The sequence below is a fragment of the Colletotrichum gloeosporioides genome, assembly GCF_011800055.1.
Source record: "Colletotrichum gloeosporioides strain Lc1 chromosome Unknown consensus_93, whole genome shotgun sequence".
Taxonomy (NCBI): domain Eukaryota; kingdom Fungi; phylum Ascomycota; class Sordariomycetes; order Glomerellales; family Glomerellaceae; genus Colletotrichum; species Colletotrichum gloeosporioides.
The window spans coordinates 234,674-257,190 of NW_025544738.1; the positions used below are offsets into that span (position 1 = coordinate 234,674).

Sequence of the window (22,517 nt, forward strand, 5' to 3'; positions counted from 1 at the left end):
CCCAACGCGACGTTGACGTTGCCCCTGTACAACGCTGATAGTGATCCCCAGGGTCTGAAGCAGGCAGGCACACTAGACACGCGTCACGGTCCAACGTCTCTGTTCCAACAACATTTCGACATATCTCCGAACTTTTCGTCATGAACTTCCTTTCATTGTGTACCTAGTGTCTACCGCGCTTAAGTCTCTGGGAAAGAAGTCTTGATGTGCACATATTGATCTTGGGAATCATCAATATGGACTGTCCGAACTTCAGCGACTGGGCGTACGGGCCGCGAGTCCATACAGGTTGCCGTTCCTTTGACTTCACTCTACAGTTTGAAGACATCATTTTTTCATGCTTGCCATCTGCATTCTTTCTTCTGCTTGTCCCACCGAGAGTTGTCCAGCTGCTTCGACAGCCAGTCACTTTCCAAACTCAATCCAGGCTCTTGGCCAGCAAGTTGGTATGTCCAGCCGCACAATTGAAAACCGCCGTCAATTTGTCTCGCCGTCGACATGTCTGACTAACTCCCATTGCAAGGTGGCTACGGTTACACTTCTTGCCTTTCAGTGGGCTTTCCTGGCTTTGCGCTGCCAGACCTCAGCATACCAAACTCCTGCGTCCATTGCCGCTGATGTCTTGACTCCCGTTGCCACGCTTGCCGTCTTGCTTCTTTCAGTCCTAAACCATCAAAGATCGCCTCGACCCTCGACCCTGCTCAGCATCTATCTCTCGGCATCCATCATACTTGGCATTGCTCGTATCCGTACACTGTGGCTTATCTCTGTACGCGGCCCTTTGCCAGCCATCGCCACAGTCGTGTTGGTTTTCACACTGGCGGTGCTCGTGCTAGAATCCATCGAGGCGAAGAAGAGACTTGCCGCGCCCGGTACCCCTCCCGACGGCAAACATGCAACTCCCGAGCAGAGCAGCGGATTCTGGTCGAGGACTTGCTTTGCGTGGTTGGCGACAACTTTTTACTTGGGGTATTCCAAAATCATATCCCTCAGCGACTTACCAGGTCTCGATTCGAATATGGAGAGTCGCGTTCTCCACCAAAGTTTGGCCGTTGCATGGGACAAATGTACGTCTTTTACGTCGGTGTGTTCCTAACGAAGCCCGCAGCCCCCTTGCTAACCTTATGGCTTTATCAGACGACCACCAAAGTCGCCATAGTCTCATTAAAGCTTGCTTCAGGGCGTATCTTTTGCCCTTCCTGGCTCCTGTTATTCCCCGGCTCTGCCTGACAGTCTTTACATTCGCGCAACCATTCCTCATCAAATCGACCGTAACTTTTGTGAGTAACGGCAACCAAGACGTTAGCTACGGCAGAGGCCTTATTGGGGCCTGGGCTTTGGTGTACCTGGGCATCGCGATTAGCAACTCGGTTTACCAGTACCATAACCTTCGCTTTACGACTAGGCTTCGGGGAGGGTTAATCGCGCTTGTCTACCAACAAGCTGTCTACACAAGAGACGTCGATACTGGAGATATCACGGCGGTAGCCCTAATGGGGACAGATGTTGAACGTATCTTTGGCGCCATGTCAATGTTTCATACGACGTGGGGTTCGCTACTTGATATTGCTGTTGCCAGCTGGCTTCTAGGACTGCAACTATCCCTCGCCTGCCTGGCCCCGATAGTCCTTGTATTGGGTATGTGATGCGCGGCAAATACTGTATAGAGTTTGCTGACCAGACTGTGTCCTAGTTTTCATCGCGATAATGTCGAAGATCTCTGTAGCCAGCAGAACGGCCCAGATGGAGTGGATCGAGAAGATCCAGGAACGTCTTCGTGTCACAACGATAGTGCTTGGTGAGATGAAGGCTGTGAAGATGCTCGGGCTTACAGATATTATGTCGACAACGATTCAGAGACTGCGGACTAACGAAATCAATACCTCAAAGTCATTCCGCAAGCTGCTTGTGGCCACTTTGTTGCTCTGTAAGTCTCTTGTCTTCGGCGGCGATGTAATGTGTAGTTCCTGACGGGCAACCCCAGCGCTCACCCCTATTAATCTTGCTCCTATTGTTACCTTTGCCATCTACGTCATCATCTCAGTCTTCTGGAAGAACGAAACTCTTTTACCCGCCCAGGCCTTTGCCTCCATCGCATTGATTGGGCTCTTGACCACGCCCGTTGTCATGTTCATACAGCTACTGCCAATGATTGTCCAGTCGTTTGGATGCTTCGACCGCATCCAAGACTTCTGCAACTACGGCCCCCGACCTGCAACTCTCGATAGTCAAAGTAGCACCTTCACCTCGCCGTCTTCAACCGATATAAATCTTGTTCCATTGACAAACAAGGGCGACAGCAAGTTTGCGGACTCACAACAGCTCCATGCAATTTCCTTCAAAGAGGAAAGCTTTGGATGGAAGAAGGATCAGGCTGTGCTTCACGACCTTACCGTTGACATCCCTCGAAACGCGGTGACTGTTGTTATCGGTCCCGTGGGAAGCGGCAAGTCATCCTTCCTTTGCGCAATACTGGGCGAGTTGGTACCCATGTCTCCTCCTACTGCCGGTCCAGCCGTCGGAAACCCTCCTGATAAAGGTGGCGTAGCATATTGCTCACAGAGCCCGTGGCTTGAGAACGAAACGGTTCGGCAAAATGTACTCGGCGTTTCACTTTACGACCCGAAGTGGTACGATGCTGTTATCTCAGCCTGCGGTCTCGAAACCGATTTACAAGCATTGCAGAAGGGAGACTACACACTCGTTGGCAGCAACGGTGTCAATCTAAGCGGCGGCCAAAAGCAACGCATCGTAAGTGGCCGAAAATGTTTCTTGAACGTTATATTTACGCTAACATCCCATCTTTGTCCCCGTTAAGGCTCTGGCTCGGGCTGTCTACTCGAGGCAGAAGATCGTTGTCCTTGACGATGTTTTCAGTGGCATGGATGCCCATACGGCTAAGCATGTCTCGACCTGTCTGCTTGGCACTGATGGTCTTTTGCGTAGGCAACGCGCAGCGATCGTCATCGCAACGCATAGCCGTGAGTTTTGGCTTAACCTTGTGACATTTAAATGGGCTTGCTGATGAGATTGCAGATGAACTAATGGCCCTCGCCGACTTCATCATCTGCCTCAATGATGGCAGGATACAAGAACTCGGCAACCCCGCAGCCCTCGTGCGAGGTCAAGGCTATACGAGCAGGCTAGGGTTGAAGTTGTCGTCTGATGGTGTGAAGGTACAAGAGTCTGATGATTCTGTGAGTCCCATTGAGCAGATAGCCACACCAACCAACGAGAACGACAACCACCAAGAACAAAGGCCTCATACCGATATCCGACGCAAGAATGGGGAGAAGGCAGTTTACACATACTATTTGAAGAATGCCGGCTGGAGGGCAGTGACCCTATACTCAGTTTCAGTCGTCATGTGGATCTTCTTCTCAGAGTTCTCTAGTAAGTCGAAAACTTTGCATTGCAATATTGGGGGAAATTGTCAACTGCCGCTGACAATTTCATGCGACAACTAGCCGTTTGGGTCAAGTGGTGGTCTGAAGCCAATTCTGCCAAGGCCAACACAAGTGTGGGGTATTACTTGGGCGTGTACGCCGTGTTTGGCGTCCTAGGCACTGTGGGAGCTTCTTTAGCTGCCTGGTTTGCATTCCTCGACATCATCACCAATACGGCTCTCAAGCTGCACTCAGACCTTCTCAAGACTACCATGGCGTGAGTTCATTTGTACCGCATCATATTATATATGGGATAGGACTAATCGTATACCTCTCGCGGGACAGTGCATCCTTCCGTTTTCTGACCACAACCGACAATGGCGAGATTCTCAATAGGTAAGTCACATTGAGTAATTTTTCGTTGCAATGAGGTGCTAATTTGTGGTCGTTTGCAGGTTCAGTGAAGACATGCAGCTTCTGGACATGGACCTGCCTTCCAACCTTGTGAATTACACTTCCAGTGAGTATGACATCCACACGAATATACGATGTTGCTCACAGTTTTTCGCAGCGGCCATATCCGTCTTGGCTAAGCTCGTTATTCTCGCCGTCTTCTCCCAATTTCTCGGCATTGCCATCCCTTTCATCGCGACCGTCGTCTATTTTCTGCAACGCTTCTACCTTCAGACGTCTCGCCAGATCCGTCTTCTGGGGATCGAAGCCAAGGCGCCCCTCTACACCTGCTTCTCTGAATCCGTGGCTGGAAGTGTGACTATTCGCGCTTTTGGGTGGCAAACCCAGTACCAGGAACGTAACTATCACCGTATTGACTTGTCCCAGAAACCAAGCTATGTTCAAAGCTGTATTCAAGCGTGGCTTACGGTTGTGCTTAACCTAGTTGTGGCTGTGCTTGCTATCGTCCTCGTGGGCGTAGTTGTTACTTGGTATGATAAATTTAGTGCTGGTAGCGTTGGTGTTAGCCTTGTTATGGTTATTGGATTCAGTGAGGTATTAGCACGCCTGATCCAGAGTTGGACTAAACTTGAGTCTAGCGTGGGGGCTGTTGCAAGAGTGAGACGGTTCGTAGCAGAGACCGAAACGGAACACAGTGCTGGCAAGGGACAGCTATCTAGGGACTGGCCCCGTAGCGGGGCTGTCAATTTCTCCAACGTTGTGGCGTCTTATGGGTGAGTATTCAAGTGTTTCCCCCATCTTTTTCTGTCTCGGAACTAATTTTACGCCAGTCCTGACGCCGAACCCATACTCAAGGGAGTATCGCTTTCGATGAAGGCCGGTCACCACGTTGCAATCTGTGGTCGCTCAGGCAGCGGCAAGACGTCGCTTGTACTCAGCCTACTACAGATGACAGACATCAGAGAAGGCAAGATTGAGGTTGATGGTGTCGACATATCAACTCTCGTGCCATCGGAGCTTCGTTCTTGCATCAATGTTGTTTCCCAAGATCCTTTTCTCATGCCGGGAACAATCCGATTCAACATTGATCCGCTGAGCGCCGTTTCCGACGACGACAACGACGCAAAGATCACCAAAGCTCTCGACAGAGTTAGCCTTTCTAGACATGTTCAAGAGCAAGGCGGCCTGGACGTAGAGATGGACGATAAAGCTTGGTCGGCCGGTCAGAAGCAGCTCCTCTGCATGGCTAGGTCTATGCTTCGGCAGTGCAAAGTTTTAATTCTAGACGAGGCCATGAGCAGGTAAGCATTCGTGAAAAGTTTGTCCTCAGTATAAAGGTCACGCTGACATTATCGTTACCCAGTGTTGATAGCGAGACTGAGGCAGTTATGCAGGATATTGTTGACAACGAGTTCCGTGACTGCACTGTTCTGGCTGTTATGCACAGGCTCAAGCACGTCTCGCGGTACGACGCAGTGGTGCTTCTTGGTGACGGCGAAGTCTTGGAAACTGGAGAGCCATCTTCACTGATTGCGGGAGATGGTCAGTTTGCTGAGCTTTACAGGATACACTCGAACTGACCACCACGTCATTCGATGTGCAGTCAGATACGCATTAGTCAGATTGTTTGCTCTTTTCTACGATTCGTTTCCCTCAAGTGGTCTTGTCCATATGACATACAGATCAATCATGTTTTTCCAGCCGCTCTGCGCTCTGCGCGAGCGATTCCAATCTTCTACCACTTTGGCCTTCACTATAAACATTACTTCCTAGGTGACTGCTCAGATCGCATGAAAGATGAAATTGTATTTGTACATTAGCCGTTCAGGCCAGGGTTATACCGATTAGAATGTCTGCTCAGCCGTGTCTCCGGTGAACCCCGAAAGGACAAGTTTGGCTACTTCTTAAACGCCACAGTCGGGGTACTTCACGGCAATCCGAGTGTTTATGATATCGGGTGCAATGTTCCTCCCCGCCAACAACATGTGCTCGCAGTGCTTCGTGTGCTCGTACACTCCTATGTATCCGTCAATCGCCTTGGCCCCTTGTCCGTTTCCGAGTATGATGGCGCGGTGCATCTTCTTCCACATTGCCGTGCAGTGTCGCACGTGGTACTCCCAGTTGACATAGAGCCCTGTATACTCGCCCGTCATAATCTGGTCGTGGGTCAGGGGCTCGGTGCGGTTGGGGTCGAGGAACCATTGCAGGTGATTGGCTTCGTCGAACTCGCGCGAAAGTTCTGCATCGTAACATTGACTTGGGAGCCAGCAAAAAGAGATGACGTCAAAGTGGCAGCCTTTTTCCCTCGCTTCTTGAGGCGTGCTGCCGCAGGGCTTTATCATGACCTTTGGGCCCCTCTTGTGATGTGTGTCACCCAGGATCGTCCTGCAAACGGCGTGTTCGACAATCCCAGTGAAAGCAAGAAGTAAGACAATAACCGTTGCTAATAAGGGCAGAGAGAACGCGAACAAGCGCGACGATGGAGAATTCCTTTGATTTGCCGCCGGGACATGGTCGTGGTCGTCCATCAGCCGTACCATTTGTTCATCGCGAACATCATCTGATGGCAAGCGTTGGCTCAAGGTGTTGTTCAATGATAATCGCACAAAAACGAATTGTGATGAAATTGCCTTCCAGTGGTTTTCCATATTGGTAAGATGTTGACACAAAAGATTGAATTCTGCAATGGAAGGTGCTTGACGGCATGCAAGGAACTTGACGAAAGAAATCATAGGCTCAGCTCAGTGAGCGAGCAAGTCTGAAGATAGCGGCCATAATCACACCATGGGATGGTCAATACTATCCAAAGTCAAAACTCAACCACGTTGCGGGGGTATCGGCGGCAAACTGTCAAGTCAGCTTTTGACGCCGCCGCATGTGTGCGTGGGCGTGACGCCGGCGACAAGCGGAGACTTTTTCGGCGCCACGCCCTTGTCCCCCAAGAAAGTCGACCGCCTTCCAAAACCAATCGATCGGGTAACATTCTACCTGCAAGCGTCCTTGCTAGTTGTGTCTGTTCCAGGAGTTCGCCAGTTGCATATTGGTATCTCTCTTGCCTACGCTGCTCGTTGCTCAAGTGCATCCATTATTCTTTACGTGGTACCGAACGTTCTGCGCCATTGCTAAATAATCTTGGAATCCGCCTCTATATTTGTTTTGTAGTTCCAAGATAATCTCATTTATAGATGTGTGGGCTCTGCTCCGGTCTATGTCCGGCGCCACTCGAGACGATGTAATATTAGAATGCAGCTGGAAGCTATGCCGACGATGGTAAGTCTCCACAAAGGTGACAACATCGGATTTTGAAACCACAATATTTGACCCCAGCGTGGTGTGCAAAGCAAACAATTTAAGATGCCAGCAGTCAGATATCAAAAACGAATTAAGGTCTTTGGAAAATTCGATTGCGTGCACCATCGATGCGGCTGTGGTAGTCGAGGATTCCCATCATCAAAGCAATGCCCAGCCTGTATCTAGATGCTCGTGAATACCTTACTTGTATCGGGTTTCTGATGAACGACCTGATGCCAATTCCGGCGGATGACCAAGCCGAAGTGCATGGCGTCAACGATGCAGGATTGACACAAACATTCCAAGTCGACTTGCAATGATCTCGTCAAAGCGACATGCGAATCAATAAATGCCGGGTTATTAGAGGATGAGGCACGCTCCGAATTCTACTTGAGTCGCAAAGCTTTCTTGACGGACTACGGACACACCTGTCCTGTCTGCCTCTTGTCCGACCTAGCAAGAGTAATGGTGCGTGATTGGCTCACTACAAGGGATTGCACTGAAATTACTGATATGATTCGCGATCTAGATGTAATTAAATAAGACCGCCAGGAAGAACAGAAAAGGATCCAAGCTGCAAAAGCCCTTGAAGAGCAGAAATATCGACGGGAGATGGCAAGGAGTAGACCTAGAACGGAAGAGGGCAGAGACCATCATTGCTGTAACGAATGCATCAAATAGAAACGGCGTTGAATGTATATGTGTTTTTCGCTCGTCAAATTCGTTACGTGAGTCGTGACCGAAGCAGAAGGGCGGCACCATGTCACAGTCGTCTTTGCGGTCTCAATCGCAACATCGGGAATGACCCAGTCCTCACGGCTTTGAAAACCGCAAAACCGACTACGATAGGGACAACTACATTATGCGATGCAACCCTCGACATCAAATCCATGCATTACCATTGGCACGCGGAACTTTGAAGCCAGATAGCCGGTGGAAGTCCGATCTTGGGGCTGATGACCTATCTCACCAAAAGATTCATGCTCATAAGCCGCAAGCCGCTTAGCCGTATTCTCCGCTAGGAATATATTGACTACAAAAGGATGCGGCCTTGTGAACACTGCGTGAGTAGTAATCCATAGTGACGAAGACAGAGGCGATTGGAAATGGCGATGGCGCTGGCGATGGCGCACGACGGCAGTTATAACGACGACGACGACGACGACGACGACGACGAAAACGAGAATGATAATTATATCGTGTACACAGGAAACGTACATTTTAGCACAGGGAAGTAAGGTAGTTTCTAATAGTCTCCTGTCTGTTGGCCCCACGCCAACAGACTGCCGTACGGGTCCTGTCACAATCGACAACTGCAATTCTGAAGGTGCAAATGTCTCAATTGCGTCATAACCAAGTCTGACAGCTCACCATCTCAGCTCCCACAAGCTTGGGCCGTCGCCAAACGAGCACAGAGCGCGGCCCCATGGCGGAATTCCTGACATCTCTCCGCATTCGAAACCCCATCAAAGCCGAAAGCCGACACGGCTTTGAATAATTCCCCAAATTCCACAGCAAACATCCCCAACCCCAGACTCCCGATTGTCCTTACTAAAAATTCCCCATTTTCAGCAGGGGATGTGTGTAATCAGACCGTCTCTCGTTGGCTCACATGCCCAAGTGCGAAACGAATGCGGGGGCGGGGGTGAGGGAAAGCCACCCAGCCCACCGCATCTTCGATGTGAATCTTGGGGTAAGCCAGGCTATCTGCGGTCCCCCGCGGTTCTTTGACGTCTCTTTCCCCCGTGACTAGCCGCTTACGTGCCCCGACAGTCCCGAAACAGGAAGGTTGGCGGGCGCGCTGTGATAAGACGAAGGATTCAGGGTCAGCCATGGCTTGGGGCAGACCTTCGGCTTTGAGAACCGCTGAAAGCCGAAGGTAGGGTTCAGATACTTTTTTGCGGCATGGCGTAGGGACGATGTCAGATTACCGGCACGGACGGGAAAGACGGGACTGGAAGTTTTGGTTTTAAGAGCTCGTGGCCCGCGGGTATTATCTTCGGGTACTTTTGCGTTGGCCTCGTGATCTTTCTCTTCTGTCTTTCAGCGTCTGCCGGGAGGTGAGGTTTGAGGATTGACATCGGATATCATCATACACAAGTGACCATGGCGCCGGAGACAAATCATATCTGGCTCTGGCTAGGCGTTGCCGCCGTAGGAGGCGTGCTCTACGTGAGAATCACCGAAAAGAGATGCTGCATCAAGATGTGACTGGAGCTGACAGAGGGAAAGGTCGCCGGCATCATCGCCTACCGCATATTCTTCCACCCCCTGGCAAAATACCCAGGCCCCTTTATCGCAAAGGTCACAGATGGCTACCAGCTTTATCACGCATGGAAGGGTGACCGCCATCTCGACTTTCACAAGCTTCATAGCAAATATGGTGCGTACTGACTCTGGCTCAGTGCACCCAGGCCTTCTCAAGGCCACCGAGGCATCATAGAACACTGGCTGATTGTCGATGTAGGCAAAATCGTGCGCTTCGGACCCAACTCCGTCTCCTTCAACTCCGCGACATCCCTCAAGGAGATCTACGGATTCCGCTCGAACGTCCGCAAGGCCGAATTCTACAACGCCTTCGTACATCCCGCAGCGAACACGCACAACACCCGCGACAAGGAGGTCCACGCCCGCAAGCGCCGCGTCCTCGCCCACGCCTTCTCTGACAGCGCCATGAAGGAGATGGAGCGTTACATCCTCGGCAACGTGCGCTCCTTCACCACCGAGATCGGCCGCGGCGGCTCTCCCGATGCTAAGGGCTGGTCTTCCACCAAGAACATGGCCGACTGGTGTAACTACCTCGCCATGGATATCCTTGGTGATCTGTCGTTCGGCAAGGCGTTCCACATGCTCGAGGCTCCGGATAACAGGTTCGCATTGGATTTGGTTGCCGCTGCGACTAAGAGGCATCTTATCTGCGGCACGATGCCGATCGTCGACAAGCTTAAACTTGACAAGTTCCTGTTCCCGACTATTGCGGCCGGTCGCGCGAGGTACATGGCGTACAGCAAGGGACAGTTGACGGAGAGAACGAAGCTGGGCGAGGATACCGACCGCAGAGACTTCTTCTACTACCTCCTCAAGGCGCGTGACCCCGAGACGGGTCAAGGTTTCTCAACTCCTGAGCTTTGGGGCGAGTCGAACCTGCTGTGAGTTCCTGTAATAGTTGTTTTAATCAGAATGCATACTGACGCAAGCAGCATCATCGCCGGTTCTGACACCACATCAACCGCCATGGCCGCCACAATCTTCTACCTCGTCCGCAACGCCGACGCCCTCAAGAAAGCCACCGATGAGGTCCGCAGCAAATTCACCGACGCCGAGGAGATCCGCCAGGGCGCCACCCTCAACTCCTGCACCTACCTTCGCGCCTGCATCGATGAGGCCATGCGCCTCTCCCCCTCCGTCGGCGGCCTCCTTCCCCGCGAGGTCCTCACCGGCGGCATGACCATCGACGGAGCCCACATCCCCGCCGGCACTGTCGTCGGAACACCGCACTACACCATCCACCACAACGAGGACTACTACCCCTCGGCCTACTCGTACATCCCGGAGCGCTGGATGGTCGGCGCGACGAACCCGGTCAGCGGACGGCAGACGACAGAGGAGGACGCCGCGAGGGCGCAGAGCGCGTTCTGTCCGTTTTCGATCGGCGCGAGAGGATGTATCGGCAAGGGCCTCGCCTACGCTGAGATGTCCACGACTATCGCTCGCACGTTGTTCCTGTACGACATGCGCAAGGCGGTTGGCATCGTTGACCCGGCCGAAGGACGGGCTGATCTGGAGGAGGGGAGGAGGAGGGTTTCGGAGTTCCAGCTGTTCGACACGTTTACGAGTATGAAGGACGGTCCGTTGGTGGAATTCCGGGCGAGGGCTTAGGATCAGGTGCTAAGCTCATGATGTCTTGGTTGGTGTTCTTGGAAGACCCTGGATGTTTCCATCACGGCCTTGGGCTAGCGGACATGGCCGGACTTTGTTGTGGGTTTCAATTGAGCATTGGGAGTCGCGGAAATGAGGTGCATGAAGCCTTTCGTCATCGACGAACGATGAGTTTTACTATTTCTTGGTTAACACATGTCAGCGCAACAGAAGATGAAAAATGAATGAATGAACGAAGAAGATTGAACCATACTCCATAATGAGGGGCAAGTGGAGATGGTCCTCGTGAGCTCTTGTCCGTCCGAACTTGCGCACCATTCAGAAGCTTCTGTAAGCTCTTCTCCAACTGCCACATCCGGCTCTTGATCGGCAAACGGGGAACTCCCTGTCAGGTACAGCCCCCCTTCTCACCCGTCATGCCGTCCGAACCTTGTGTGCGTTTTGTTCAAGCTCAAGCTCTCTTCTCTCTGATTCGTGCGTCACAAACGCGGGGATCACGGAGCCGGTGAACTACGAACTACTGCCGCCCGGGTTCCACACCGCTGCAACCTCACCACCGCATCTTGTGATCGCGCACCGGAGCCGATTTGGGGAGCTTTGGCCGCTTCTGCGGGGATTCGCTGACGGTGTGGGGGAATAGCGCTGGGTTCCTTGGTCGGCAAATTCAACAAGCAATGCGGGGGCGGGACGAACGGCGGTCGATCCAAAAGCTGGCGCACCCTTGTCGTCCCTGGAGTGCCGTCGTCTGATTTCGGGTGGTTATCCGGAGGGAGATTGAGTCTGGGAGTTGCGCGGCCTCGGCTGTCCTCGTGTTCTCGGGCGAAAGCAACCCCCGAGCCCAATCGCCTGAGGGTCGCCCGAGAGATGCCCCGCTGCGGCCATGGTTGAGTGCTAGTCATGAACATTGGCGCGTTCCATTTCAGGGAATAGTCTGGAGAGGGGGAAGTTTTGCCAATGCTCGTGATGTCAGTGTTGATGTCTTGGGTCTTGGGGGAAGACGCAGGTCCCGTTCTCGGTCCGTGAGGGGAAGATGGATGGCTGGCTGGTGGTCGTATGCGATGCGAAGTGATATAAGAGCCGGAGAGGGTCGCGGAATGATACCATAGCTCCTGTCTGTCGCGACAACCTCCCGGACGCGTCGCTCTTCAGTCCTAGGCTCCTCACAATGAAGTTCTTGAGCACCCTTGTCGGCTTCGCCGGCCTCTGCGCCGCTCTTCCCCACAACACCAGGCAGAGCTGGCCCAATGGCCCTCTTGTGGCTAACGGAGGCGAGGCCGTCGATGCCTCTGGCAACCGCATCGTGTTCGCCGGTACCAATTGGCCCGGCCATGGCGAGGTCATGGTCCCCGAGGGTCTGCAATTCCTCTCTGTCGAGGGCGTCGTTTCGAAGGTCAAGAGCATTGGCATGAACGCCATTCGCCTGACGTACGCCATTGAGCTTGTCGACCAGATCTACGCCAACGATGGCAAGGATATCGACCTGAAGACCGCCTTCGTCAACGGTCTCGGTGAGACAAACGGCACTGCCGTTCTGGCTCAGGTTTTGGCCAACAACCCTTCCTTCACGGAGGCAACCACCCGTCTCGAGGTGAGTCTATCATACCATCATTGTCAGCAGCCAAGCTAACTGGCAAAAGGTCTACGACGCCATCGCTGCCGAGTGCGAGAAGCAGCAAGTCTATATCCTCCTCGACAACCACATGTCCAAGGGCAAGTGGTGCTGCTCCGGCGACGACGGAAACACCTGGTGGGGTGACACCGAGTTCAATGCGACGAACTGGGTCCGCGGCCTGACCTACATGGCGAACCACGTAAGTCACCAACACCATCTTCCTCAATCTCGACAGATAGCTGACCTTTCATAGGGCAAATCCTGGCCCGCTTTCGTCGCCATGTCCCTCCGCAACGAGCTCCGCCAAGCCACCAACAACCCCGACCTCGTCTCCGCCTCCTACCACTGGCAAGACTGGTACAAGTACATCCAGCAGGGCACCAACGCCATCAACGGCGCCAACCCCGACGTGCTCATCTACCTGTCCGGCCTCAATTACGACACGACCGTCGCGCCCGTCTTCGAGGGCACCGCGCTCGAGCCCGGCACCGAGACCTTCAACCTCGCCGACTTCGAGGGCTACGCCAACAAGCTGGTGCTCGAGATCCACAACTACGAAGGCTCCATCGGCAGCTGCGACTCCCTCAAGTATAACCTGTACCACAAGGGCTTCCAGGCGGCGAACGCCAGCGACCCCGAGACGGTCAATGTGTTCCCTGTCGCGCTGACGGAGTTTGGGTTCAACATGAACGATAACACGTACCAGAATGTGTACTCCACCTGCTTGTCGGAGTACCTGCCTGAGTACAAGGCCAGTTGGTTTATCTGGGTGTTGGTTGGAAGCTACTACACCCGCCAGGGCACGCAGAACTTTGACGAGAGCTGGGGATTGTTGAAGGCTGACTGGTCTGACTGGAGAAACCAGGACTATGTTGACCAGCAGCTGGCGCCCATGGTAGCTGCTTCTTTGGCATAAACTTGCAATTTTGTACACAGTCTTAAGCACTGAGGAAGAAATTGACGAATTTGTTTACATTTCTGCTGTCAACGACCCCCAGCTACATGTGTCAAGAGGGACTTATAACTCGAGAGTGCTCATAGTAAGTGAAGTAGGGGTTGAGTCTTCAGCAGAAAGTACTTAGGCGCCCCTGTATTAGGTCTTTTGAGGTGTTCGTTCACAGCTCTTTTGGACGAGATGCATTTTCTACGATAGAAGTCGTGTGTCATGCCTGTGCTGGGGCCCGCGGGTCTGTGGAGTTTTGCTGGCTAGTATAGACTAGCCGGTCGAACTCACCCAGGCCATTTATGGCAGGTGTATGCGCCTCGGGTGCTGTGATAGGCCTCTTGTATTGCGATTGAAGCTCCCAATGTGGGAGCATCACAATTAATATGAGAGTGCTCCGTGGGCGGGCTGTGCAGAGTGCGCCGATTTTGGCCTGGGCCCGTCGGACCCGCGGCGGCAATGCTCGTCATGGACAGGACACAGACTTCAATATTGGGTTGGCAAAGTAGCACTCTGGCTTCGATCTCTAGAAGAAAATTTGGGCATTCCGGGCTGTGGTACCGTACTTTAGCTGCACGGTCTGAGGAAGTCTAGAACGACGGATTGTCTCAACATTATTGAAGCAACTCAGTGTTTCCCTCAAGTTTTTATTCGATTCTATTACAGCTGGCGAAGCTAGGTACCTCCGTAGTCGAATGAGGAGACGTACACGCTTCAAGGCATCTTTGGGTGCTTAGCTATGCTGTTATTATAAGTGTCAACGATCATCGCAAGAATCCACTGATGACGGTTGCCAAACCTACCGCGAAGCTCAACATTGAGGAAATGAGAAGATGTAGGATACTTTGCCCTGGAATCGATCAGGCCAGCCTTACTGGGAGTGAAATCAACACGCTATTATAGTGGCCCAAGAGCAGATGCTGCTGTGCTGAAATCTCTCGTTTTTCTTCTCCAAGTCCCGACATGATTGTGACGGGCTGGCGGCAGTAAACGGCAAGACCACCGTCGAGTTATTGGTGACAACAAGGTCCCCACATGTAAATCTAACCTGGCTAGCAAGAGAGGAAGAAAATCAACTATGGTTGGCCAAAGAGTAGAGCTGAGAAATATCGCATATCAGTTTTGAGACTTTGCAGCCTCTTAGGCCATCTAAGGCTTTGACGAAAGAAATAGAGAGAGAGAGGGAACGGGTGGGAGCAAAAGTCGTGGGGATGTTGTCTTTAACCTGTTGAGCTGCGCTGGAGTCCGACCCACAAACACGGCCCGCAGACTGCTACGTGCCCCACTTTCGAGCCTCACACCCGGTAGGTGAGGCAGGCATTCAAGTAGTGTTAACTCCAAGTCGTCACGACCTGATGTCTTGCATCCTTGAAAGAGGGGAGAATGAATAAAGGTCTTCGTTCATTGGCAGTCGGAATCTTTTCGTCGTTACACGTACTCTCGGAGATTAGAGGTTTCCGTAAAGACATCATCGCGAGTTACAGAGACGGACATCATATTTCCAATGTCCGAGAGCGCTTATAAAAAGGAGCAAAAAATGATGCGTTATGATGCGTTATGTTCCTTACATCATACCGTACAAAAGACAAACCACACATTTCTCATAGGGTTTCCCCCCAAGGAAATATAATCGAAACCACGGAATAGCAGCACACAGCGATGTCTTCACAGCTTCCAGACGCATCGCCGTACCAAGCGGGCTGGCCGCCAGCCGCCCTTATCTTTATCACCTTGTTGGTATGATCTCTTTCTCTCTTCTTGAGTTCGTACAGAACTTTGACGCTGAAATTCGTCGCGTGATGCCAGTGTACGGCATACGTCTGCGGAAAGGCCCTGTACAACATCCTCCTTCACCCCCTGCGTCGGTTCCCTGGTCCCAAGGCATGGACAGTGAGCCGAGTCCGCTATGCCATATCCCAGATTGGCGGCCGGCCCCACGAAGACATTCTCCGGCTTCATGACGAATACGGCCCCATCGTGAGGATTGCCGACAACGAGCTCTCTTTCATCCACCCCGACGCGTGGAAGGATAGCAACGGCCACCGCAAAGGATCGAAGCCCGAAAACGTGAAGGAACCGCTCGCGACTTTGGGTAATGAGCATAACCTGTTCGGAGCCAGCCTCGAGGATCACAGCAGAATGCGCCGTGTCCTATCCCATGGGTTCTCGATGCAGGCTATTCTCGACCAGCAGCCACTGATATCCGTTCACGTCGACTTGTTCATCCGGCGGCTTCACGAGCACTGCAAAAATGGTACGTCTCCCGTCGACATGGTGACGTGGTATAATCTTGTCACGTTCGACATCATCAGCGACCTGTCCTGGGGCGAGCCTCTCGGGTGCCTTGCGAAGCAGCAAGATCATCCTTGGATCGCTGCCTTGGGTCGCACCGTCAAGCATCAGATGTTCCGCGGTCTCGCTATGCGCTTTCCCCCCTTCTCCTCTCTGTTGAAGACACTGATTCCAGTGGAACTGTCCCGCGGTGAAGAAGAGAACTTTGCTCTGGCTGCAGCCAATGTCGAGAAGCGGATCGCTGAAGGTGGTTCCCGCCCGGACTTTTTGGAGTCTATGCTCCGACAGAAGGGTGAAAAGGCAAGTCTCTTCGTGCCGAAGCCAACGTCAAATAGCATATGCTGACGAGAATTTCCTCCCAAAAGACGATTGAGAGGCGCGAGATAGACAGCAACAGCTTCCTTCTCATGCTGGGCGGGTCCGAGACGTCGGCGACGGCGCTGTCTGCTGTTACGTTCTTCGTCACGTCTCATCCAAAAGTCATGGAACGGCTTACCCATGAAGTTCTTTCAGCTTTCCCAAGAGAGGAAGACATTGACGTTCACTCCGTTCAGAAGCTCCCGTATCTTCTCGCCGTCCTGGATGAGACTCTCCGGCTAAACCCACCGCTTCCTCACACATCACCACGCGTGGTACGCAAAGGCGGCGACGAGTTTTGTGGGTATTTTGTGCCCGAGGGTGTAAGTTTTCATCCTTGCTCAATTCTGTGCCGGCAGATAGAAGCATTTGCTGTCCAATGACTAACCTCCCTAGACCGTTATCAGCATCCCCCATTGGGCAATGTACCACAGCTCGCGTAACTTCACTGAGCCCAAATCCTTTATTCCAGAGCGCTGGCTGGGCGATCCCCGGTTCGAAAACGATCAGAGAGAGGGTCGTAAGCCCTTTTCTTTCGGGCCCAGAAATTGCATTGGAATGAAGTATGTTGAACCCCTGTTGTTGCCTGTTTCAGTTCTTGCGACTTTCGGCTGACAAGTGTTCGAAACCAGTCTTGCGTATATTGAGATGAGAACTATTCTGGCCAGAGTCATCTGGAACTTCGAAATGCGGCTGGCTGACGAGAGCAAGAGTTGGACACAGGGACAACAGGCGTGGGTTGTTTGGGAGAAGCCTGAGCTAATGGTGTACCTGACGCCTCGTGGCCGGTCTGTTTGATGGGTGGATGCTGAGATACTGCGAATCCTTGATTTCATCAAAAGAAGAAGGAGGCGAGCGAGATCAGAATGCTGCAGAACATATTTCTGACCGTGTTTGCCCCAGGATGCACTCATGATTAAGTATACCAGCTCCATTTCAGGTGCAGATGGCGACGTGCTTTAGAATACAACTGCGACGTGTTTGATATACAAAAGAAGTGACCGCCGTGGATGACCAATTCTTACGCCCAAAATGCAGCGTATCTCATATTTCTTCTGAAGCCCTTGCGCTAACAGACTCAGAGTTCCGATCTCGGAAAACCTACCAGGTGGTTAACATTGCTGGTAAGATGGTTGCAAATGGAGCAGCATGTTTCTGTTACTGAATCGGCAATCAGGCGACACGGGTTCCCACATGGACTATGATTACTACACATGAGATTCTTCTGTTTACCTTAACTAACCAGAACAAATGACTTATAAAGAAACCTAGAATATGCAACAAGTCCATGCTGTCGTGCGAGGTTATTCTCAATTAGTCCGAGTCATCATCGGAGTAAGCTCCATTACCATCATTCTCCCCATCATCGCTACCGTTGCCCGAAGGATACTCATACCCGTCCTCAGACTCGCTTTGGTTATCACTCTGATCATCGGTCTGTGGATTACTTTGGTCGTCCCTAAATCCATCCGAATCTTCACAGGCCTCCGGCGCATATTCATGATGTTGAAAGTACTGATCCTGTGGCTCATAGCCTTGATCGGGCTGGGGATCGTAGACCGAGGGCTCCGAATCATACGTACCCTCATTCTCACTTTCGTACTGATCTTGGTGCGACTGCTGATACGTATTATCCTCACCGGGCCAACTATACTCTTCAGCATTCTCCGAGACCTCTTGGTGTGCGTGTGGTTGTTCAAACTCGCTCGATTGCTGAGAAAAGTGTTCGTCGTTGTGGTATGTTGGCGAAGATTGATCCGGAGTCATGGACCGGTCGTCGGAATGCTGATAATCGTTCTTGTAAACGTCTCCGTGATGGAACAAGTCGGCGTAGTGGCTGCTGTCGCCATTTTGATCCCAATTGCTGTTCACCGATTGTTGCTCTTGTGCTAACCAGCCTGTATTTTCCTGATCTGATGGCGCCGACGAACTTACACTTTTAATACTGCTCGTCTCTTGAGCAGCATCATTTTCATCGTTGTAGAGAGTGCCATTTTGTCCATATGAATTGTTCCAAATCTGGTTGCTATATGGCTCCTGTTCGTTATCTCCCTGGTCGGAAGTTTTTGGTGATGCAGACGATGTGGATGAGCTGCGAGCCAAGGAAGCGACTCCATAACCGATAGCCGCTCCCGCAGCCAAACCCAAGGCAGCTGCTGTCAATCTGTTGGTTCTGCTGTCGTAGTTCGGGGATGGCTGGCCTCCAAGTGCAAAAGGCTGATGCTCATCGGGTCCTTGTCGAGAGCCATAAGGACCCATGTGCGAGCTTTGTTCTGCATAGGGCGCCGGAGCCTGCCATGTAGGAACCTGAGATGCTTGGGACCTTCCGGCGGCTGGAGCATTATTACGATTGGTCCAATCTGCCCAACTTGCATTTTGATCTTCACTAGGAGAGGAATAGTGACCCTCCCCTGTTGAAGGACTTCTCTGTGGCTGCCACGCTTGGATATCTGAGGTGTTAGGCTTTGCTGATGGGCCAGGAGACATGGGCTCAGCTTGGGAATTCCAGGCTGAATTTTCCCAGGCTGAATTTGGCTTGGCCATGCCTGCAGTCTGTACTCCTCCCCATGGGTCTGTCCTCGACTGCTGTGAAGCCCCTGTTTGTGCTGCCCATGGGTCGTACGAAGGGTCAGGAGCTTGCGCCGTAGTCGGAGAAGAGTAGCTCTGATTCAGGCCCTGTCCAGTTTCCACCGGCCACGATGATGATTCGACTTGGTCTGAGTGCGACCCCGGTTGAGCGGCTGACATGTGCCCTGCATCTTCAGTCTGCTCTTTGAGATCCATCTCAGCACTGGGAACAGCGTAAGAATCGGCATCAAATCCTGCTTTCTTTGGAGGCCATCCTCCGGCAGCGGCGGAGGCTGGCACTGAGGGCTTTTGTTCGGATGCCGCATAAGCTGCGGCAACCGGGGGCAGTCCCTGACTTGCTTGGGGCTTTGTCCCAACTGGAGTTGTATATGAACTACCGACAGACACATCGCCAGCCGCGTTTGCCCTCCAGCCTGGCTGCACCTGGTTGTCGCTGTCCATACCAGGATATGAAGTTTCAGAATTCTGGCTGGGATGATTGGAAAACTGATGACTGCCATTGCCGGTTGAAAAGGCCGGTGGCCCCGATGGCGCGGGATTCCAATGCTGATTGTCGTGGGGCGCATTTCCCATCTGTTCACCTTCCTCGTATTCTGAATGAGACACAGGCTGCTGGGTGTATCTCGGTAGTGGATTTTGCGTCGAGTAGGTGGGCGCTGAGCCTTGTCCTCCGACCATGACAGCCCCCGCGGCAGACTGCATACCATTGGATGAGGTTATTGCGCTATCTGCGGCATCAGGTCGGAAGCCCTGGCCAAAGCCTTCACTTGAAAACTGCTGGGAAATGAGTGGAGTGGGGAGATTGGTGGCTGTTGGCAATGTGTCTATGCCGGTCCCTGGCTGAACCCCGTGACCATGAATCTGAACCTGGGCTTGCTGACCAGAGAAGATTGGTGTTTGACCACCAATTTGAGATGCCGGAGATGATGGATGAGACGTCACCTCAGGCTGTTGACCAGGCTCTTCATTGTTGTTGGAGGAACTGCCCAAATCTGATTGTCCCGGAGGATGTTGCCCGGTTGAACCAACTGGTGAAGATGGCACTGACGTATCAACACCAATAGCCTCAGGGAAGTCGCCAGTTCCATCGGTCTCGTCTCCAGATGTGTCATCGCCTGTGGTATCCGGCTCCGATTCGGAATCTTCGGAGTCTCCACCGATGATATGAATGGTGGTATTAGTCGTTGAGTTTGTCACGGAGCTATTGTTGGTGATGTGGCTGCTGTTTTCTCCGTGCTTGCCAGGAGTCGAAGCGAAACCGTTGGATTTGTTCCCTTTGCGTGGAGGCTTTTGAGGCTTTGGGCCTTCCAATCTAGAGGTCTTCTTCTCCTTCCCTGAAACTCTGGACCCTTTGCGCTCACTCGACGCTGCCCGACCAGACTCCCTCTTCGGGGTTGCTTTAGTTGGTTTAATGCCGCTGACTTTATTGTGTGGGGGTTTCGGCCCTGTTTGACTCAGACCCGTGGCTCGCTTGTCGTCGGCGGATGCTTTAGCCCTGCCGGTATCAATAGCGGACCTCGAGCGATCCTTTTGTGCCGCCGGAGTGTTTCTGAGAGCAGGAGTTGCCGCGTCAGGGTGGCGCGCAACAGACTTGGGAGGTTGGCCCTCCCGCACGTGCTGAGCTGTCATGGTGGGAGGCGCCGCCTGAAACCCTTTCTGGGCGGCTTGAGTCTGCTTGAGTTGGGGCGTTGGCGTCTTTCCTGCCATCTCCTTCGAAGCGCTCTGAGTTGTTGGTACGAGCTTCTTGGGTCTGTCTGGATGTCGCGGCGGGATCCCACTCGCGACCTTGTTTGCGGTCCCTTGCGTCACGCTTGGCTGCGTAGATCGCGTTTGCGCATTGGGTTCAAAGAGTCGGAAAATCTCCGTGACTCGGGCGGTATCCAAGGTAGCTGGCACGATCTTTGTACCAATACCTGGTTCAATAACTCTTGGAAGTGGCGCTGAGTTGCTAGACATTGGCGCTGGTAGCTGCTGTGGCACTGTTGTTGTCGGACCAGAATCCAACTCATCAAAGTCGATTGGATCGTGACGATACCAACTACTGGTGCGGTACGTGGTTGATCCTGAAGGCCTGGTCTTGCTACCTGGTCCAGAACCTTGCAATCTTGACTTAAAGACACTCGCTTGGCTATTGTTGCCCTGGGTCTTCGTCTCATGAGCCATATGCTGTATTTTCCCATCAGTAGGCTTATTGGCCTTCCTGAGCGGTGGATTGATTGAGCCTTCGGTTGGTCTCAAGTTTTGGGGTCCTATATTAGGATGCTGATTCCCGGTGGCAGTGATTGTATTGAAGCTCGGGGCCGCCATTCGTGGTGGCTTGATATCTCCAGTCGATATGTGCATAGGGGATGGGACGGGTTGGTTCAACATAGAGCTAGATGGACGACTGCTTTGAGGGCGCGGTAATCCTGCCGAAACATGTCGCACATCCTGCAGGCTCCCATGGCCAGGACGATTGCTGCCACTCAAAACCTGCGGCTTCTGCTTCACGTTGGTTGCCGTGTCAAACCCTGGCTGTGGTACCGCGCGCATTCCATTCGCGGATGTTGATCGCAATCTTGAATCAGCAGAAGTGGCCGTGTTCGTCATCAGTGTGGTCTCACTGTTTGCGACTCCAGCTGCAAAATGGGTTGCCGTAGAAGTTGCGACACCGGCTCGCTGTTGCATGTCAGGAACAGAGGATGCGTGGTATAGATCCGGATGAGTGGAAGTGCCTGGCACCGCCTTCCGTGTGATTGGAGAAGCTGCGGTAGCAGTGATATTTGGGTTGGTCCTAATGGAAGTCGGAATAGAGGTCGGAACAGACTGTTTATTGTCTCCCTTCGCGATTGGGACATCGGACGAAGGCTGCGGTGCCGAAGAGCGACTCATGTTGGGGAGGGGGGAATGGTCTTGGGTGACATGCCGCTGTGCAAAGTCCTTGATGGCCCCAGAGGATCGGCTCATGACGAAAGATTGTCCGCTTCTCCTCGCAATTCTGGAGTCCTCTTGAGCTGATAGTTCGGCAAATGGAGTCCAACCGTTCGTGAGGTGAAGTGCGTCGATGTAGAAAGGCTTCATTTGAGATTGCATCCACCGCCACGCATCATGGGCCTCGGCGATCTGGGGAATAGGGAGTTCCTTTGGTTGAGTAATGAGATTGCCAGGAACAGACTGCGGCCGAAGAGTTGTTTGGTCGAAGCGCTCGGTTCCAGCTTGGTACAGCCGTGGATACATCTGCGATGACATGGCTGTCTCTAGCCAGCGGCCCTCAATGGCTCGGCCGTCGCCGTTTGGGATCATCGTCCAGTAGTTGTATCCATTGGGAACTACTTGATCGAGGCAGTTCGGGCAGAACTTCGCTGTTTCCAGGTAGCTGATGAACCCCTTGGGATTGGAAGCATGAAAGAATCCAAGTCGGCTTGGGTAATCCCGATGAACGGTGAGAGTCCCAGCGGTATACTTTGGGAAGTGAGGGCATGCCAGACCCCGACCTCCACGAAGGCAGTTGAAGACATGCTCAGCTGAGCCTATCGTGACTTCCACCTGCGATGGACGGCCATAGGTGCCGTTGACATCGCCATCAGGGCTAGGTCTGGGAAATCCAGGCCTCAGAGTAGGAGGATGGAGTGGTTGTGTCTGATTTCCGGGACCCGTGAAGGAAGAAAAGGATTGGTTTGATGGATGAGAACTCATTTTTGCGAGTATGTTCTTCAAAGCACGGAGCTTATGGATGTTTGGTATCGTGATAAGGGGTTGCAGAAGATTCGTGACA

General features: G+C 52.6%; 5 protein-coding genes across 5 annotated transcripts; 3 read left to right on the plus strand and 2 right to left on the minus strand.

Annotated features, from left to right (window-relative positions):
• Positions 1-236: 236 nt before the first annotated feature.
• GCG54_00010779 (ABC transporter FUM19) lies at positions 237-5,380 on the plus strand (the record flags this gene model as incomplete). Its single annotated transcript, XM_045410695.1, has 13 exons — positions 237-404; positions 428-1,067; positions 1,138-1,638; positions 1,694-1,927; positions 1,985-2,751; positions 2,819-2,981; positions 3,037-3,393; positions 3,468-3,663; positions 3,732-3,782; positions 3,842-3,906; positions 3,958-4,573; positions 4,631-5,101; positions 5,164-5,380. 13 exons carry the CDS (start codon positions 237-239, stop codon positions 5,378-5,380), a joined length of 4,446 nt encoding a protein of 1,481 aa, XP_045257786.1.
• Positions 5,381-5,704: 324 nt separating this feature from the next.
• On the minus strand, positions 5,705-6,448 carry GCG54_00010780 (uncharacterized protein; the record flags this gene model as incomplete). Its single annotated transcript, XM_045410696.1, has 1 exon — positions 5,705-6,448. The coding sequence occupies one exon, from the start codon at positions 6,446-6,448 to the stop codon at positions 5,705-5,707; it is 744 nt and encodes a 247-aa protein (XP_045257787.1).
• An 810-nt stretch (positions 6,449-7,258) lies between these two features.
• Positions 7,259-7,634, plus strand: GCG54_00010781 (uncharacterized protein; the record flags this gene model as incomplete). Its single annotated transcript, XM_045410697.1, has 2 exons — positions 7,259-7,354; positions 7,398-7,634. The coding sequence occupies 2 exons, from the start codon at positions 7,259-7,261 to the stop codon at positions 7,632-7,634; spliced, it is 333 nt and encodes a 110-aa protein (XP_045257788.1).
• Positions 7,635-9,197: 1,563 nt separating this feature from the next.
• GCG54_00010782 (Isotrichodermin C-15 hydroxylase) lies at positions 9,198-16,972 on the plus strand (the record flags this gene model as incomplete). Its single annotated transcript, XM_045410698.1, has 11 exons — positions 9,198-9,263; positions 9,324-9,474; positions 9,559-10,240; positions 10,292-10,942; positions 12,120-12,558; positions 12,608-12,781; positions 12,836-13,477; positions 15,332-16,129; positions 16,183-16,497; positions 16,571-16,737; positions 16,807-16,972. The coding sequence occupies 11 exons, from the start codon at positions 9,198-9,200 to the stop codon at positions 16,970-16,972; spliced, it is 4,251 nt and encodes a 1,416-aa protein (XP_045257789.1).
• A 516-nt stretch (positions 16,973-17,488) lies between these two features.
• On the minus strand, positions 17,489-22,438 carry GCG54_00010783 (uncharacterized protein; the record flags this gene model as incomplete). The annotated part of the gene is made up of 2 exons (XM_045410699.1): positions 17,489-20,826; positions 21,367-22,438. 2 exons carry the CDS (start codon positions 22,436-22,438, stop codon positions 17,489-17,491), a joined length of 4,410 nt encoding a protein of 1,469 aa, XP_045257790.1.
• Positions 22,439-22,517: the final 79 nt, after the last annotated feature.